We start from the raw sequence: 19,763 nt of genomic DNA, 5'->3' as shown, positions 1-19,763 counted from the left end.
ACACACACACACACACACACACGGTAACCCTGTTACCTTCTCCAAAGGTGACAGACCTGGGGACAGATCTTAATGAACACACACACACACCTGCAGTTTATTCCTTCTGATCTAATGTAAGAGAGAGCTAATATGAATATAAATATGGCATTCAGGCACATCTAGCCGATTATCAATTTTGAAATCTGCCATTTTGTGTTTTCCTGGGAAAGTCTTTTTCAACACATAATCATTGCCCGCTTGTGCTAGGCACGTTCTTTGCGTTACTTCACTTATTCATAAGCTTCCTGAGAAGAAAGAGAATTAAGAATACGGATACAAAGGGTTATGGTGAAGGCACTGACCTACTTCCGCTCTTTTCCTTAAGGTTCAACTAGCTAACATCCACACAACCCCAAAACTTCTTCTGGCAGGCTGCCATCAGTAACTGATGCTACTAGCTGCTCATGGCACAAACCTAGCAGAAGCTACCATTTAAGCTGAAACAACAGTTTATATAACTAACACTAAATAAAGTTTAAATCCATGATCTGACTTCAGTTCAATAAGGCACACTCTGTCCACATTGTTAGTTGTTACCTACCTCCTTTTGAAAGCCATTACAAGTTATATGAACAATTCCTGAGTTTAACAAACAAGTGGCATCTAAAAAAAAGATGTAAAAAAAAAATTGTGCTTACATATTATATCGTAGATGGAATTAATACACCAAAATTTATCCTAACAAGAGATTGCTAGGCAAGATATCAAAATTATTACATACAATAAATTTTAAAATAATTTTTCCAGGTATTTCCATCCTGACAAGATACCAAACTTCAACATAAATGATAGTTACCTTTTCTAGCAAATTCATAATAGTGATAATTTCTTTATAAAATCCCTAAGTATTAAATTTCTCATGTACATATCAAATTAATTTCCTAAGTTACCCATATATTAACTGACAGTGACGAGACATGAACAGGTAACTATATATACACATACTATCCAAATACGTATTACACACATGCATACATACTCGTGCATGTTATTTCTCTCGAAAGGTAATGTTAAGGACATACATACCAAAATTGTAAATATTTGCATTAAAAAACTGCTCAGGAGGTGGATATGAAGGAGGAATTCCTCGACTTAAGCTTCTCTCATTTACTAGTATATCCAAGATGTAATGTGGATAAGTCTTGTTCACAACAGAATCCAGTGACCACAATGCAAAATAAGAGCAATTATGCAGATATTCTCCTGATCTAAAAGAAAATGTTACAAAATCATTAAATGACTGCGCTGCTATACATACAAACACGAAAAAGGAGAGAGGGCGAAATCATACCTTAACGAATCTGGCATCTGTGCATGATACCAACGATTTATGTCAAAAAGCCCCAAATACATAGAAGGCTTTCCTTGTCCATATATATTCACCTGCCAGGTAAAGACTGAAACACTAGTGTCAGGAGACAGAGCTAAAAGAAAAGAATATCATTTTTATAAATTGAATAAATAATCACAAAGTAAAACTAGCCCAAATAAAATTTTAGCAACATTTTGTCATAAATTAAGAAGTTTTAATCATATTTGATATGTCAAAGCACATTTCTATCGCTCATTCTATAAGAAGGGTTTCATTCACTTATATCTTTACTATTTCTCCATTTCAAGAAAATTTTATTAAAAAGCACTCATCAGAAAAGTTGTATCCTGGCTTGTTTTCACTTAACACTTTGGCAACTTTGAGGTGTTGGACGTAAAAGTAGAATGCATATTCTCCCAACAAGGGAACACAGCCAGTATGAGAGAATTATCAACACTGAAAACAGATGCTTTGAGGCACTTAATTCTTCAGAGGAATTCCAGTTGAGAAGGGCTGATCCAGCTCTATGGGAAAAGGGGGGAAGGCGAGGACCTGGGCGGTGGCTGTGGGGAATGGAAAGATAGGAGCAAAGTCAGAGGCACCAACAAGAGAAAAAAGTAAACAATGGGAAACAAAAAAGAGGGGAGTGGGGAATGAGAAAAGCTAGAGTTTGAAGAGTTGTGTTTGGGGCATGTTTAGTCGGACGGGAAGACTGGACCACAAATACGTATGTCGAACAAGCAGGGAGGACACGCCCAGGATGGAGGAGCGAACCATGAAGATGAATCCCAGTAAGAACATACACAAGCAGGGCCCTGGGGAGCACATCCAGAGCTGAACAAACCTATGCAGGCATCACATTTATTTCTCACAGCCACCCTTTGCGAAAGGTACAACTGCATTATTCCATTCACAGATGGGGAAAGGGAGGCTCAGAAATGTGAAATAATTTGTCAAAGGTCACAACTAGTGACAGAGCTAAGATCTGAAGCCATGATGGATTCCAAATCGATACCATTTTTCCTATGCAAGGGCTGTTTACCAGCCAGAAGAGATGATACTAAAGGAAAGAGAAAAATTAAAGACAACCAAGGCCTGTTTGCCGTAGGTCTCAAAAAATACACTGAAGGAACCATTATTCATAAACCATTCATACTAGTCAAAACTAGAGACCATTCTTGTCTATTTAGAGAGCTGGATTAAAATACAAGGGTCCCTTAATCTATTGGACTCTTGAGTTCTACTTAGCAAACTGGAGAGTGAGAGTACTGCCAATCTGATACAGACCTAAAGAGTATTCCAATTTTTTAACTGCCAGGAGTATGAAATCTAAAAAGCAGTCTGTCAAATCTTACATCAAGATAACTATTAAAATCAAGCATTCCACATGACATATAATAAGAGTGCTTTTAACCAACCTTCATTCATACCTTCCTCTCTGTCGCCATGATACCGGTATTTCTCTATACTCTGGCACCCCAACAGTTTGGTATTACTAGTCTGTCCCCTCAAAGGAAACATGCCACCCGTGAGGTCCAGTGTATATCTTTCTTCACAGTACTCTAACCCCTGAAACAGAGAATCTCTATCTTAATGGAATTCTAAGCCAGAAATCATTAAAAAATTAAATATTCTCTGAATTTAAAGAGTTTTTACAGGATAAAAAGAAAACACAAAAAAGTTAAAGAGTAAAGAGAACAAATCACTGAAAAGGGTTCTGAAATTTTATATAGCATAAAACACAGATAAAAGGCTAAACTCAGTCTCTTGAAGACAGCACCAACAAACCTTCTAAAGGAGTTATCAACCACGGGAACCTTCAGGGACTTTCGGCTGGAGTGTGAACTGGACTAACCATCACTGTTCTGTACAAAGATACTCCAGGCCAGCAAACCTGCTCCTCTGTTCTCAGAGAAATTCTTGCTCTAGAACAGCAGTCCGTACATTTTTTTTTTTGTTCATCAATCTCTTTAAGAATCTAACAGAAGCTGGGGCACCTGGGTGGTGCAGTCAGGTGAGCATCTGACTCTTGGTTTCAGCTCAGGTCATGGTCTCGGGGTCATGGTAAGATTTAGCCCCACATTGGGCTCCATGCTCAGCAGAGTCTGCTTGGGATCCTCTCTTCTTCTCCCTACCCCTCCCACTTGTGCATGCCTGCTCTCTCTCTCTCTCTCTCTCTCAAATAAATCTTTAGGGGGAAAAAAAAGAAAAGAATCTAAGAAGGCTATGAAACTCCCCCAGAAAAATGCATAATCATAAAAATGTCACACATAATTCACAGACTTCATGGATTCTTTAAAGCCCATCCACGTAACTTCAAACGCTAGGTTAAGAAAGACTGTCCTACAGAAAGGAATGTAGGGGCTGACCACGTAGCTATTAGCAGCACACCACCTTTTCTTCAAATTCAGCTGGAGAAATAGTCACCTGAAAGGCTAATGCATTTATCCTCTTTTGTAAGTGGCAAGACCATTTTTTTAATTAAAAAAATTTAAGATTTTTATTTTTTTATTTTTATTTTTTAAAGGTGGGTTTAAGATGTTTTTTTTTTTTAAGATTTTATTTATTTATTTGACAGAAAGAGACACAGCGAGAGAGGGAACACAAGCAGGGGGAGTGGGAGAGGGAGAAGCAGGCTTCCCGCCGAGCGGGGAGCCTGCTGCGGGGTTCAATCCCAGGACCCTGGGATCATGACCTGAGCCGAAGGCAGACGCTTAACGACTGAGCCCCCCAGGCACCCCTTAAGATTTTTATTTTTAAGTGGGGCGCCTGGTTGGCTCAGTCAGTTGAGCATCTGACTCTTGATTTTGGCTCAGGTCATGATTTCATGGTCGTGAGATTAAAAGCCCCACATCAGGCTCTGTGCTGAGCGTGGAGCCTGCTTAAGATTCTCTCTCCCTCTCCCTCTGCCACCCACCCCACTTGCGCTCTCTTTAAAAAAAAAAAAAAAAACAAACATTTTAAGTAATCTCTACACCCAACGTGCGGCTCAAACTCACAACCCCAAGATCAAGGGTTGCATGCTCCACCGACGGAGCCAGTCGGGTGCCCCAAGACTGTTTATAAAGTCACTCCATGGCTTACTGCTTGATATATTAGAGCAATAAAGTGGGGCAATTTTTCCTGTGTACCAATTAGGTCACAAGATGAGTCGTGTCCAATCCCCTCATTTTAGATGAAAATGATACATGGGGAAGTTAAGAGGGCTATGTTGGTAAAACTGCTAGTCTACTGGTCCCTAATCTAACACTTTTTTCATTACATTGTGAATACAGTATTAACTTGAAGAGAAGAATACTTTTCAATATGTTAATATCATAAAGACTAAAATAGGCAAAACAATGATAAAATGGTCATAATAAACCCACAGTCCCAGTACCATTTACCTCATACAAGACTTGTCCTGATGCCAAACACTTTCTATCACCGAAGGCCAGCTGAAGTAGATGTAAACTCAAAACATCCCCTTCACTGAAAGAAACAGAAACGAGCTGAGAAGAAACACTCAAGATCCTACTAATATATCAAGCAGCTCTTTCTGTCTTGTATACAATACTGAGTACACAGGACAAAACTAAGGTCAACATGAAGAACTTACTGTGATTTAGTTTTCACAAAATGCAGTCCTTTGAAACAATAACTGATTCTTATTTTTAACAGATTCTAATTAACTTAAGCTGATGTTATCTGGACACTTTAGGTGACCCCTTATATGGCAGAGACTACAGCGGTTTATGCAACACCGCTTCTCCCCGTCTTTAGCAGGTGTGCTCTGAGCTGGGTGCAGGAGGCCCACGTTCTGGCCAACAGGATGTATACAGAATTATCCCATGGCAACTACAGAAAACTGTCCTTAGGGGACTGCCTGTCCGTTGTTCCTTCTTCTGCAATCTTGTTATGCTTCTACCTAAGATGAAGATCTTGCTGCCCAGGACCACAGGATGAGGCCACACAGTATGCATGTGAAGCAGAGATCCCAAAGCAACTCCTCACTGCTCAAGGACAGCGTGCCATTAAGGATTAAGAGCACAGATTTCCATACTGTCCGAATGTGAATTCTTATTCTTTCTGGCTGATCTTTCTTAGAACACATATTCTACTTGGCTTCCAGGATACCACATCATCTTCATGTTCCTCACACTACATTATCCATAGTCCTCTGCTGGCTGTTCTACACTCTGCTTCTCCACCATCAATTATCTCCACGTGCAGAAGGATTCCCAGCTCTCTTCTCTACTGTTCTCACTCTGGGCTAGTGGTTCCCTATCTTGGTTGCTTATTATTAGAATCATCAAAGGAGCTTTGACAAAATACTAATGCTCAGACCCTCCCATCAGAAACTAATTTAATTGGTCTGGTCTAACCAGACCAAATTCATATACTTACCTTATCCTGGCCTCCATGGCCCTGTATAAACTAGTTCTACTCTTCTGACCTCATCTATGACCAGTCTGCATTCTACCCTTTACCGCTCTTCTTCCTTTTCCTTGAGACATTTTTCTAAGGCCTTTGCATTCTTTCCCCCAGATCTCCCCATGGCTCTCCTACCTACCTACCTACCTACCCCAACTGACTTCATTTAAATCTCCCCAACGATACCATCTAAAAGAGCAGTTCCCTCTACCACACATTCTATATCTCCTCTCCCAGCTTTATTTTTCTGTATTTAACATCACTAACTGAAATTATATGAAATACATGCACTAGTATGTTTATGGAATATACTCGCTGAAAAAGAACATCTAGAAGAATAGAAATTTATTGGTGCTATGCATCGTTACAGTCTTGACAAGAGTCACTAGTACGATAAACACTCAATGATTCTGTGGAATGAATAAACACATGGACATGGAACAAAGAGAAATAACCTCTAAAAGACCAAATATTAAACAAGACAAACTGCATACAACCGACATTAAAGGGAACACCAGTCGGTTTTTTCATTCACTTTTCCATATTACAAAATTAATGTGGCTTGATTGAGGAATCACTGACCTCTACCTCTGAAACCAATAATAATTATATGTTAGTTGAATTTAAATAAGTTTTAAAAATTTAATGTGGCTTTTATTATAATTGATGAGCACTATGGCAACAATTTAAGATCTATACCCATGTAATTCTGTGGTGATATAATCACTCTATGGTGATTTTTTTTTCCCTTTTTTATTCTGTTTAAATAATCACTCTGATGGGGAAAAGGAAGGACCACATCATCTGTCTAATTTAGACTTATAATCTAAGTTTATATTCTTTTCATTTACTTATAATACCAATACCATCCATCCACTTAAATATACCAATATGTGTATAACTATCACTTATGTAAGTGTTGTTTCCATATGTGTATAAGTATTATTTATACACATATATACATACTACTTATATATATGTACACATATATTTTTATTATGTATTATTCATAGACATATATAAACAAATGTAAATAATCTTGAATATAATTTCTGGGAGCTCACAGACTGCTCTATGTCTACACACAGACCACAGGTCAGGAATTGTGCTTTAAATCATATTACATACACATACCAATATATATCACAGCCTTCATCAGAGTCTCAAAGAGGCCCATGACATACTAATTTAAGGGCCCAAATCAAAGACTAGAAGTCCACGAAAATACCACTCTCAAAAATATCTCACATCAGCAATTGTGACAAATGCAAAGTAAATCATGCAGGAATAAATAATCCAACTTACCAATTAAATTAACCCTGTCCTATTATAAGAATATTATATATAGTACTAGAAAATGGTTTACAAGTCGTTAGAGAATTATTCCTATGGGTTACTTACTCGGTGTGTTGTGAATAATAAAGACAAGTAAATACAGGGCATCACCGTTAAGAGAAACCGAAAACAGTATATTCTGCCCATATTTTAAACTATAATTCATTTGTGCTTCAAATGCAAATACATGTGACCCTTGAACAACACAAGTTTCAACTGTGTGGTCCATTTGTATGCAGATTTTTTCAATAAATATAGTGGGAAGTTTTTTGGAGATTTGTGACAATTTGGAAAACCTTGCAGATGAACCGCATAGCATAGATATACTGAAAAAATTAAGCAAAAGAGCATTAAAGAATACAGTATATAACATATTTAACACATAAAATATGTGCTAATTATTGATGTTTATCGGGAGGGTTTCTGGTCAAGAGCAGGCTATTAGTAGCTAAATTTGGGAGAGGGAGGGTGTCAAAAGTTTTCATGGATTTCTTACTGCACAGAGGGGTCAGAGCCCCAGCTCCCACCTTGTTCAAGAATCAGCTGTAGAGAGCTCTGCAAACTACCTCAAAAAAGGACGAAAGGAAGCGCATACATTTCACAAGGATTTTACAAAAGAAAATCAGAAACAGAGAATATTCAAATAGCTTCATGATTATAAGAATAGAGTGGGCATCACTTACAGATAACACCAAAAGAATCAGGAGTGGTATGGTAAAAAAGAAGTCAGACTTATTCACCAGGTTCCAAAATAAGAGGAAAGCACTCTAGAGTTTAGTGTGTGAAATTCAGAAAAAGTAAAATACAAAAACCCAAATAAAGAATAAAAAATTAATAGAACTTATCCTAAGAGACAGTCCTAGGAGGAAAAATAAGCAGAATACAACAACTGTTTAGATGAAAGTCCCCTCACATTCCCCACCACCCAGAGCCCTCACAGGTCACATCCCTCCAATTGCTGCCCCCCCCCCCACACTCAGATGAATGGAAATATGGGTTTGACTCAAGGAGGGGTAGCCCAACAGCAGGCTCTGTATTTTCATTTCAGTATTTTTCCAGGACTGACAAATTTCAAAGTGGCAAATCAATTCTCCATTTCCTGACTTACTATAGAGTAAGGCAAGACCAAACTACCATGTGGGGACGTAAGAACACAAAACCCAAAGTGACCACAATTCAGGTTACCTAGAACCCAAGGTAGGATGGACTTGGGAAGAGAAAAATACTGGGAACCGCACATTATCACCATCATGGCATTTATACCACAAGCTCAACTGTTTCACTGATCATCCAAGAAAGAACAAAACACCAAAGGAAAATCAATACTTACACTATTCTAGTTGAACAAATTTCACTGGTTAGAATTCAGTTGAAAGATTTCTCACTAACTGTAATTGGGACAAAATTAGACCTTATGACAGAGAAAAATTAACCAAGTTTATGCTAAGAGTATACTGAAAAAGGCAAACAGGAGGACCAGGGAACAGAGTAAGGGTAAATAAAAACGAGAGAGGCATACACAACAAAGAGAAGAAATGAGATTATAAAAGTGTAAGAACACAGAAGGCCATAAAAATTGTCTAAGGCAATAAGAGGCTGCCTACTCACCTGTATTGGCTTGCTCTTAGAAATAGCATTCAAACAAGTCAAACAAGCACCATTTCTTACTGATACCCCAGAATTTACTCAACCATGTCGAAACAATCATTTAATCATTTAACTTTCAAAATCATTTCAAAATAATTCACTGAATTATGCTATTTTCTCTAAAAAGACAAATACTACAAGACTTTCCAAAAGAAATGAACTGCTGCCTCATCTTTGACAAGTGTTTTTAAAAAACCACACGCATCACACTTACCTATCTTGTGTCGACTGAACAGCCCACAAGTAACAGCAATTACGCGGATCGTTCTCAGGTTCTTGAAAAGTGACCGCATACACAGGAACTCTTCCACCCTCCAGCTGTGTGTAGTATCTACAAGAGGCACAAAAAGTAGGACAGTTCATACTGGGTCTCATGTGAAAATTTGGGTTGGAGCAACTACTGTTCACATGATCGTCTGATCTTCATGCACAGGGTACAGGACAGTGAGGCAACAGGCACGGCCGAGGGAAGGGCCAAAACTACTAATGCACCCACATACGTGCAGGTGGGAACTTGTGCCTCCTGTCAGGTGAGGATGTGCCACTGTGGGCTGCTCCCAGCGAGAGGCCCCCTAGGAAAGATGAACACGGACACAACACTCCACCTCAGCTGCATGCGCTTAGTTTCCTCACCACGACACCCCAGTGAGTGAGAATCTGAAGAGTTCCCACAGACCACTTAGAAAGCACAGCTGGCCAAGAGAGGACAGTGCCAGGGGAAAGACTGTGGAAGCCAGGTTCTCCAGGCATTCCCTGAGCAATTCCAAGATAAGAGCTGGTAGAAGGTTCTCAAGCAAAGAGAGTTGAAGTGGACTTGCCCTAGGGAGCTACTAGGCAATAGCACTGCCGCTTCATCACTGGTACGTGGTTTAAAAAAAAAAAAAAAAAATCCAATATGCCTTGAAGAAAAATGAAGAAATATTAAATTGACAACTTATGAGAAAAACAGGCATCTACTTAACTCTTCAGAGAGATTAAAAGTCCTTAATGCCAATCTGCTACCTCCCTCCGTTAAGGGCTACTTCCCTCAATAAAGGGTAAACTCTGCAGCAATTTTTAAAAAAGATTTTCTATTAAAAAAAGAAAAAAAAAAGAGGGGCACCTGGCTGGCTCAGTCAGAAGAGCATGCAACTCTTGCTCTTAGAGTCGAGTTCGAGCCTCACATAGAGTGCAGAGATTACTTAAATAAATAAAACTTAAAAAAAAAAAAGTCATTTTTAACCATACCCTTTTCTCTTTATGCTAATTTTAAAATAATAATAATAAAGTACAAATTATATTTAGAAAGAAACTACCAATGACCAAGAGAAGAAAGTCATACTTACTCTCTTTTCATGCTTTTCATATTCCAAAGAGCTAGGTAGCCATCAGAGAAGCCCACAGCAAGCTGGTTCGTCCTGCTGATGTAGCGAAGGGCTGACACGGGGGTGCCCGACGGGCTCACCAGCTGGAAACACAGGTGGCGGCCCTCGCGCATCACGGTCTCCCTGATGTGCGGAACTTCGGCCGGAATGCCGGTTACAACTTCAAGGTCTAGAAAAACAAGACAAGTAAGATTAACAGATCATAACAACCATAAAAGCAAATGTGTCACCCACTATTCAAGCTTCAACTGAGGACTACTATGGCCAATTAAAATCAGATCAGTGATAACAAAGCACGCTGAACTATAAAACAGCCAACCATACCTAGGTTAAATGCTCTTATTTTCAAAATACATTTAATTGTGGAATTTTTTAAAAACCTCACGGTACATCTCAAATATTTGAAGTATACTTTTTTAAAAAAGGATTACACAATTTCCTTAATAATCATAAACAGAGCTGACAGGGTTTTCTTTTTTTTTTTTCCCTAAAGAGTTTATTTATTCATTTTAGACAGAGAAAGAGAGAGAGAGAGAGCACAAGCGAGCACAAGCAGGGGAAAGGGGCAGAGAGAGAAGCAGGCTCCCGGCTGAGCAGGGAGCCCAGTGCAGGGCTCAATCCCAGGACTCTGGGATCGTGACCTGAGCCGAAGGCAGACACTAAACTGACTGAGCCACCCAGCACTCCCCTTTTTTTTTCAAACAAAAAGCTGATGTGTTTCTTTATTCAAATTTAGAACTAAGAACCTAAATATTCCCCTTGGAGAAATGGCCGGTTCCAGGTCTGGGGCAGAAAATATGTAAGACGAGCCTAGGACATCTTGTGCCAGAAATCTAGGAAACTATCAAAGTCTAAAGGAGACCTGTCAGAGTACATGAAGGGGTGCTCATTAGTTTAAAAAAAAAATTTCTTTTGAACATCAATAAACAATAATGAAAGTAAATGAATGAAACACATGAAGTATGTAAAACCTCCTGAGTTCCTGTCCTCACCAACAAAAGATCTTACTGAACCATTTTAAGTAACTGGGTACCAGCTCCTTATTCTGAAAATTAGTACTTAAAAAAATAGTAAGCATTCATCCTGCCTCTTCTGTACAAATTGTATTTCAGGGTAAACAAATAGCCCTAGTTATAATGAGAAAATTCTTCTTTAGGCTAACGGAATTTTAAAATCATCATTTTTGTATCCCCTACTGAATCAAGAGGTTTAAGGTAACAATCTCAATGGATGAAACAATTAATTTAAATAGGGTTTTTCAAGCTTGGCTCCACGGACGACACTCTGGGTCAGATAAATCTTTGCCGCGGGGAACAGGTCCTATGCACTGCAGGACGGTGAACTGCATCCCCAGGCCTATTAGATGGCAGTAGCACCATCTCCCTCCAGGAACAACAACCAAAAATGTCCCCAGGACATTATCAAAGATCCCCTAGAAGGCAAACGTCACCCCTGGCTGAGAATCACTGGTACAAAGGCAGATGGGAAACTTTAACAAGGAAGGACTGCAGTGTCATCATCTGGACCCACTGATCACTGAAGGTGAAACAAGACACCACGTCCTCCCGATGTGATACAGTAGGAAATATCCAGAACTTCTGGAAGTGTCCTTGCCAAATGTCACATTTGAACCTAATCAGAGCTAACTTATATTTGCAGAAAATACAAAATGTAAATGATACCACATGAAAACACTCCACTAATTCCAAAATGTGGGGGCATTCTATCAGATAAACTAACTTCTCCAGCAAGTCAGTAGAACTAAAAATAAATAGGAAAGGAGAGGACAGAGGGAGGTCAGCTCTACATTCAAGGAGACAGGAGACAACTCAAATGTCAGATGTGGACCTTGTTCAGATCCGGATTCAAACAATACAAATGCAAAAAGATGCTCTAGAGCCATTTGATTACGGACCAGTTATTAGACTATACCAAGGAACTCTTATTATAGTTAGGACTGGTAATGGCATTACGATTATATAGGACGGCCAATATTTGCTTTAAATTAATGCAGAGGCAAAAGGAGGAAGAGGGAAAAGAAAGAAAAAAGATGCACATATGGTTAAGTTCTGAAAACTTGAATTTAGGTGACAGATATGTGGGAGTTCTTATATTCTTCTGTCTACTTGAAGATCTCTGAAATTTCAATAAAAGGAAAAATACTCAGGCCCATATATTGATATAACCACGTGCAAGGGCAGATTCCCTCAATGCTGTTATGAAGAAGGGAAAAATCATATATTGTACTTGAACAATTACTCTCCTAATCCCTTCTGCTTCTATTATTTTTCCAAAGAAGAGCAAGGATTAAACTTTGCCAAAATAAATACTTCATACAATGGAATAATGTACACTTATTTGAGAGAGTAAGGTAGACTCTATCTGTATTGATGTGGAAAGATGCACAATACCATTAAGTGTAGAAAAGCTGTAAAACAGTATATAGTATGATAAATATTGGGAAATTTCATTTTTTTTTAAAGATTTTCTTTATTTATTAGAGTAAGAGCACGCGTGCATGAGCGTGGGAGGGGCAGAGGGAGGAGAAACACTGAGCAGGGAGCCCAACGTGGGACTCGATTCCAGGATGCTGGGATCATGACCTGAGCCAAAGGCAGACGCTTAACTGAGCCACCCAGGCACCCCAGAACTTCACTTTCTATATTATGTGTATTACAGCAAAGTCCAAATAGTTGTAATCATAAATTACTTTTGTAAACAAAAACTTTTGCATTAAACCCCAATTTTTTATTCAATGGCTTTGTAAATCTTTTAACTGAGAAAGGATTCTGATCTCTGATCAGAATCCAAGTTCCATTATAAAATCCTTGTGCTGAATTCAACTACTGATTGCTGACCTCTGAAATAAACTATGTTTTAACTCCACTATTTTGGTCTGAAGAGAGGTTTGTTTCTCTTTAAGATTTTATTTATTTGACACAGACACAGCGAGAGAGGGAACACAAGCACGGGGAGTGGGAGAAGGAGAAGCAGGCTTCCAGCCGAGCAGGGAGCCCGATGCGGGGCTCGATCCCAGGACCTTGAGATCATGACCTGAGCCGAAGGCACACACTTAACGACTGAGCCATCCAGGCGCCCCTGAAGAGAGTTTTAATTATGAATACAAGCATCTTAATTAGCCTTACATGTAGAATGGTATTGTCTACAAAACTCTGGAACAAAATTCCATCAAGACTATTGAAGTCCTCTATTAATTTTATATAAAGAGCAGTTCAAGCACTTCTAATATTCTATAAATACATTTTTAATTACTGTTATTTCTGTTAGTCAATTCTTTTCTTTTAAACTTTACCCAGGGTTAATCAGTCAGATCTTTGTATATATCAGATTTTAAGATAAAGTTTTTATCACTGTGAGAATTTTTCTTTTTTTTTTAAGTGTCCATGTGGTCATTATTTCTGCCAAATCAAGTTCTTTCAAGTCATATTTTACAGATTTAAAATTTTGCTCAGAAATCTGATTTGGTTCTTTAATTTCTGGTTAAATACAATTTTACTACTTGCAGTTTTAATTAGTTTTACTATGCACTGACAATTTTTATTAGTTATGCTCATTATAAATTGGGATAAAATAATGATTTCTTAGCTGATCCACAGAGAAACAGATCTGCCCTAATAGTACAGGACTGCTTTAACTATAAAGAAGGTCTTCAAGATCAAAAGGTCCTTTCCTGAAACTTTATTAACACATACATTTTTTAAGATTTTTAGGTTAGTTCTCCTCACTGTATAAATCAATCATTTTAAATGTCCCATAAATAGTCAAAGAACGGAAAGCACTTGATGAGAAGATTTATAAACACTGAGTTATTACTGTTAAAGGAAGAAAATCCTCCTCACTTTTTTAAAAATGAGTAAGCATTAGTTCTATCTTAGTATGTTATTTTGTGAAAGAAAACCTTCGATTACTCTTTTATTTCCTATTACACTACCTTATTTCTAACTTGGCCTTACTGTAGGCACATAACCAGTGTGCCAAAAACAGTTAGATCCTACACAGCTGGATAGTTTTATACTGTCTGATAAAGATCAAGATTTTATACCTTCAGCCCTTCTTCTGGCATATACTTAGTTACAGCTATTTTTCAAGCGTATATGGAAAAACAAATCAAAATCTCCATTTCTTTCAATACCTACTTTAACTACATGAATAATTCATCAATAAAATAGAAAAACTCATGCAAAAAGTATCCAGTGCCCAAAACAATAATACAATAAGTCCAAACAATAAAAGAAACAAAGACACATGAAGAGAAGCTTCTATATAAAAATTTTTCACTATTTAGGAAAAAAAACCCAATCCACTGCATCAGAGTATTCAGGTGCTCAGTTTTGGGTTTCAAACAATTACCTGAGGCCTCTAATTCATTCTGATTGCATGACATGTCATCCAAACACAGGTCAATAAGAAGGATCTGTCCAACATCGGTCACCACTGCAGCCACACCAAAAAGCCATCGGAGGCTTGGGTGCAAATGCTGAGTGCCGGCACTGGCTCCTCCATGACTAATTATGGGTTCAATCGCGGTCACCTAGAAAGCAGAATACAGCATTTGTTTTTCTTACACAAAGTGAGAAAATACAATTAAAAAACACAGTAAACAAATTTGGAAGTTAAAACAGGTTATCAGTTACCATGGATTTAAACATTTTCTATTAGAGAATTATAAATTTGCATTTGATACTTGTGAATCTGAATAACATAATGAAATCTTCAGATAAAATAGAAATGACACCATTATTTCAATATATAACAAATCATGCTGCTGGAATAACAACTGATGTTTACTGAAAGCTTACTACATGCCAGGCCTTGTGCTAACTGGTTCATGTAATGTTCGTGATAACCCTGGATACTGGATCATATATAATTCTACCTGTTCAAAGATGAAATCACCCTGAAACTTAGAAAGTTTAGCTGTGGTTATTCAAGTCACACAGACATTAAGTGTAAAACTCAAATCTAGATTTTTCTCTTCAAAGCTCTCAACCAGCTACGCCATGATCAGATAGCCTCTTTTTCTAAGGAAGAGTAAAAATAAATCATTCCAAAAAAATTTACTGTTTACTAAAATAAAAGTCTTGCTTATGCCTTAGCCTGAAGAGGTCTAACCTTCTTTAAAAGGGCCATATTATAGTGGACTTCACACTAAGCTTCGGCAGTGACTAGATCACTGACATTTAACAAGAACTTAAATTATTTTTAAAAAATCATACTGTAGGGGTGCCTGGCTCGCTCAGTCATCAGGCGTCTGCCTTCGGCTCAGGTCATGGTCCCAGATCCTGGGATCGAGCCCCGCATCAGGCTCCCTGCTCTGCAGGAAGCCTGTTTCTCCCTCTCCCACTCCCCCTGCTTGTATTCCCTCTCTCGCTATCTCTCTGTCAAATAAATACTTTTTTTAAAAAATTAAAATTAAAAAAATTCATACTGTAGCTACATTAGTTATGTTTTGACCCCTTCCTCTCATGAGTCAAATTTTAAATGTCTATACCTTATAAATAGTCAGTATTTTATACTCAGCTTTCCTTCTGTTTCCTATTAATACACAAGAATTAGGTATGATATATGATAATTAAGTACTTAGTGACTTCTATGATACTGATGAGTCCTAGAAAGGAGGAAATATATTATCAATGGTTTATGCATTAATATAAGTTTGTTTCGGGCTGTAATTTATTATCACAGACAAAAGCCTGGCTCTGTCTATATTTCATTGGTACACAAAACATTCTACAGTGTTTCTAATTCTGAAAGCTGTAATTTCATGGACTGTCTTTTCTAAATTATGGCAATAATGTCTATAAATATTAGAGCAGTCTCTTCAACTCCCTCAGACAGGAGTTAAGAACTCTATCTGTTTGCATTCCCCATACAAATACTCTATGAATTAACCGATGATGGTACCTTAATTTTAATGTAAGGCAGTTAAAAGCAAACAAATTCAACAGGGGATACTGTGCCCTAGCCAAAAAACAACTAGTTAACCAAACTTGTATGGAAGGTTATCTATCACTACTCTCCTAATCTTTCCCTTCTCCCTCTTCCATGGGATGCCAGCCATCCACACAACTGAGCAACCAGGAACTTATCTAGAACTCTTGTTCTGAGGCACCTGGGTGGCTCAGTCGGTTAAGAGTCTGCCTTCAGGGGGTGCCTGGGTGGCTTATTTGTTAAGCGTCTGCCTTCGGCTCACGTCATGATCCTGGGGTCCTGGGATCAAGCCCCGCATCCGACTCCCTGCTCGGCTGGAAGCCTGCTTCTCCCTCTCCCACTCCCCCTGCTTGTGTTCCCTCTCTCGCTGTGTCTCTCTCTCTCAAATAAATAAATAAAATCTTAAAAAAAAAAAAAAAGTCTGCCTTCAGCTCAGGTCATGATCTTGGGGTCCTGGGATGGAGCCCCAAGTTGGGCTCCATGCTCAGCCAGGGAGTCTGCTTCTCCCTCTCCCTCTGCCCCTCCCTCCTGCTCATGTGCACACGCGCGTGCTCTCTCTCGCTCAAATAAATAAAAATCTTTAAAAAATAAAAAAAAATAAAACTCTTGTTCCTTCTCAATTACTCTTAACCAAATGATGAACAGGTCCTATTCATGTTGCCTCCTGAGTATATTCTGAATCTGCCCCATCCTCTCCGTTTCCAGGGTCATTTCCCTGGTTCGGCTCACCTTCATTATCTGCCCGAACTACTCCAATCCAACAAGCTTTTTACACTTATAGAGTTCTGCTTTAAACTTAAAATGACTTCACCAGAGACTTTAGGTGGAGGCTACAAATTGCAAACAAGGCCATTTACTATCTGAACGCTCAGCACTTCTAGACCCCACCTCTGCCTTCCCCTCTCCCACAGCCATTCCAAATAAGCTCAGCCCCAAATGTTCTAAATACTGACTTTTTACATGCTGGTCTCTTTGCCTGAAACATCCAACCTCTATGAATAAATTACCCACCTGTTTCGTTTCCATGTTCCATGTGCTTGAGTTTACCAAAATACTCATTATATTTATGCTATAAACTTATGACCTGTCTTCTCCCACTAGATTACCAGCTTTTAACAGTGTGGACCAAGTTCTACTTATCTACTCATCTCCAAAATCTAAAACATAGCTTGATCTAGAGTAAGCACTCAATAAACTGCTAATTTAATTCTGCCTTTAAAATCTGCACTGGCAAGATTAAGATAACCAGGCTATAAACCACTTCAGACCCCTATATTTGCCCACTGAGTCAGCTTCTGTAAATGGCAAAAACATAGTATTTTGACATTTATCTCCCTCTTAACTTTAAAAATGCTATTCTATGACCACAACAGAACATTTATATGCATGCCTAGATTTGTCTGTTTGTTATATATTTTTATATATTGTCTATATTGTATATTGTTTATGTGCTATTATATATTTGCTACATATTTTTTCCACACTATGTACAGAGAGAATTCTACTCTTACATCATTTTGTATTTATATGTGTGCGTATATTTGTTAAGGACATACTTTTTCCTAGCAAATGAAAGAGGAGGAATAAACCTACTGAAGAAACAACCTGAATTCAAAGTACTTGTATACTGTACTACTGGTTAAGATGTGTGGCATATGGAAGGCATACATATATTAGAATTAATAAATGGTGATTAGAAATGAATCTGCTATTTAAATATTATTCAAAACTTAAACAACAATGAAGACATATTTTCCATAGTGCTCCAAGGCTACAGTCTCAAATTAAAAAAGAAAAAACAAAAAAATGCCATACTAACGAACATAATATGCTAATATAAACTTTCAGTAGCCTCAAAAAACACAACTGAAGATAACAAGACTCAGATGATACTTTTCATATAAAAGAATATTAGAACACTTGATGTCATCCCTACTTTCACTCTGCAATTCTGTAACCAAGAATAAGAAAGTTCTATTTTAAGTGTTAGGTTCTTTTGATAATATACTATCTTGAATCTCTTTTTGATCTTGAACTTTTAATGACAACTAACACAATGTCATAAAAGTAAACAAATTATGAATGTGCAGCTCATTGAACGTTCACAAAGTGAACATACTTGTGTCCTCAGCAGGGGCTCAGCTCTGAAAGCAGCGACTCACAGGCCTTAACCAGTACCTACCCTTCCAGGAAGAACAACTGCTTTAACCACTCTGGACACGCCAAGGTCATAAAGACAGAGAACACTCCCTTCCGCTTCTTCTAATCCAATTAACAATCCAACTCTCTTCTGCCAAGAGAATTCCTTCATTGCCAGGATCACAGGAGGCTGTCGATTCACTGCACTGAATCTATACGCAGACAACCGCTCTCCTGTTAGAGAGTGCACTACCTCCAGATGTTGACCACAAGCCAGGCAAGCAAGTCCTCTTCTCCCTAGAAGGAAAGAAAAAAAGAAAAAAAGAAAAAATGTTGCTTATTTTAATACTGTATGTACACCACCTAACTAAAGTTAGATCTTTTACATATGTAATATATAGCTCACTACATATATAACTTTATGTATTATCTCCAAAGTGAAATCTAAGCACTTATAGAACGGAGTGGTCCAAATTAGTGAAATATATTGAACAACTGTGACCTCAATGATAAAGTAACCATTCGGTAAAGTCACTATGCATGCTATGTGGTGCCTTTATATATGCTATAAAACAGATTATCTCATTTATTCCTTGTCACACCTCAACAGAGATAAGACAACACAGAGTTCAGTTAACTTTCATACAGTTAAATAACTTGCTCACAGATGAACGGCTACAGGGGTACCTGGGTGGCTCAGTTCGTTAAGCATCTGCCTTCAGCTCAGGTCATGATCTCAGGGTCCTGGGATCAAGCCCCACATCAGGCTCCCTGCTCCACAGGGAGTCTGCTTCTCCCTCTGCCTCTTCCACCCACCCTGCTCATGCTCTAATAAATAAGTAAAATCTTAAAAAAAATAAATGTATGGCTACAGATACCAGAGCCAGAAGTGTATCACAAGTCTAACTCCAAAATTCACACTTACACTGTGTCATACCTCAACAATTAAACCAGGTGCTCCGGGGCTCATAAAATGGAACACATGATTCTATTGCCGAAGAGTTCAAACTCTAACTGAGAAGACATAACTAGTATAATAGGAAATACCAGAAGCACTTCTTGACCCCTTACTAGTCATGTTTGGATTTTATCATGTACAAAATATAAAGTAACTGGAGGTTTTTAAGCAATCTGATTTATGTTGTTAAATATTACTCTAGCTGCTAAGCAGAAAATGGACAATAAGGGGGAGCACAGGATCCATGTGGGGAGAGAATACCCTCTGCCTGGTCAGTGGCTGTGAATAAACAGAAGTGGATTGACTGGAGAGTCATCTTAGAGCAGGACTAAAAGGATTTGCTTATTGATGAATAAGATGTGGGGAGGTAAGTAAAACAAGAATCAAGAACAGACTCGAATTTCCCCTTGAGCGGCTAGATGAATGGTGGTAACTTTTCAATTTGTGATGTCTACCATGCATCTAAGTACACAGTTGGCTATACCTCGTTGTAGATAAGGGAGGCTACCTAGTTTAAGAAAACAGCATGGCACAAAGGAGACCCAAACATGCCGGATTCAAAGATCACTTTCACCACTTGCTATCTGTGTAACTGGGATAT

General features: G+C 38.3%; 1 protein-coding gene across 5 annotated transcripts in view; it reads right to left on the bottom strand.

Annotated features, from left to right (window-relative positions):
• AHCTF1 (AT-hook containing transcription factor 1) overlaps positions 1–19,763 on the bottom strand; it is a 77,694-nt gene that overhangs the window by 43,869 nt on the left and 14,062 nt on the right. For 4 of the 5 annotated variants that reach the window (XM_073899885.1, XM_025878097.2, XM_073899886.1 and 1 more), the window contains 9 exons: positions 18,248–18,501; positions 14,485–14,665; positions 10,075–10,282; positions 8,964–9,080; positions 4,741–4,825; positions 2,773–2,923; positions 1,334–1,466; positions 1,069–1,250; positions 584–645 (listed from right to left, as the gene is read on the bottom strand). In XM_073899885.1, the coding sequence (XP_073755986.1) occupies positions 584–645; positions 1,069–1,250; positions 1,334–1,466; positions 2,773–2,923; positions 4,741–4,825; positions 8,964–9,080; positions 10,075–10,282; positions 14,485–14,665; positions 18,248–18,501 (1,373 nt within the window). The remainder of the gene's footprint in view (positions 1–583; positions 646–1,068; positions 1,251–1,333; positions 1,467–2,772; positions 2,924–4,740; positions 4,826–8,963; positions 9,081–10,074; positions 10,283–14,484; positions 14,666–18,247; positions 18,502–19,763) is intronic. The other variant, XM_073899884.1, reaches the window with a different exon arrangement.

Source organism: Callorhinus ursinus, unplaced genomic scaffold (assembly GCF_003265705.2).
Source record: "Callorhinus ursinus isolate GAN/ISIS: 27379988/994484 unplaced genomic scaffold, GSC_fseal_2.0 scaffold13, whole genome shotgun sequence".
Taxonomy (NCBI): domain Eukaryota; kingdom Metazoa; phylum Chordata; class Mammalia; order Carnivora; family Otariidae; genus Callorhinus; species Callorhinus ursinus.
This window is presented reverse-complemented; position numbering and strand designations above follow the sequence as displayed.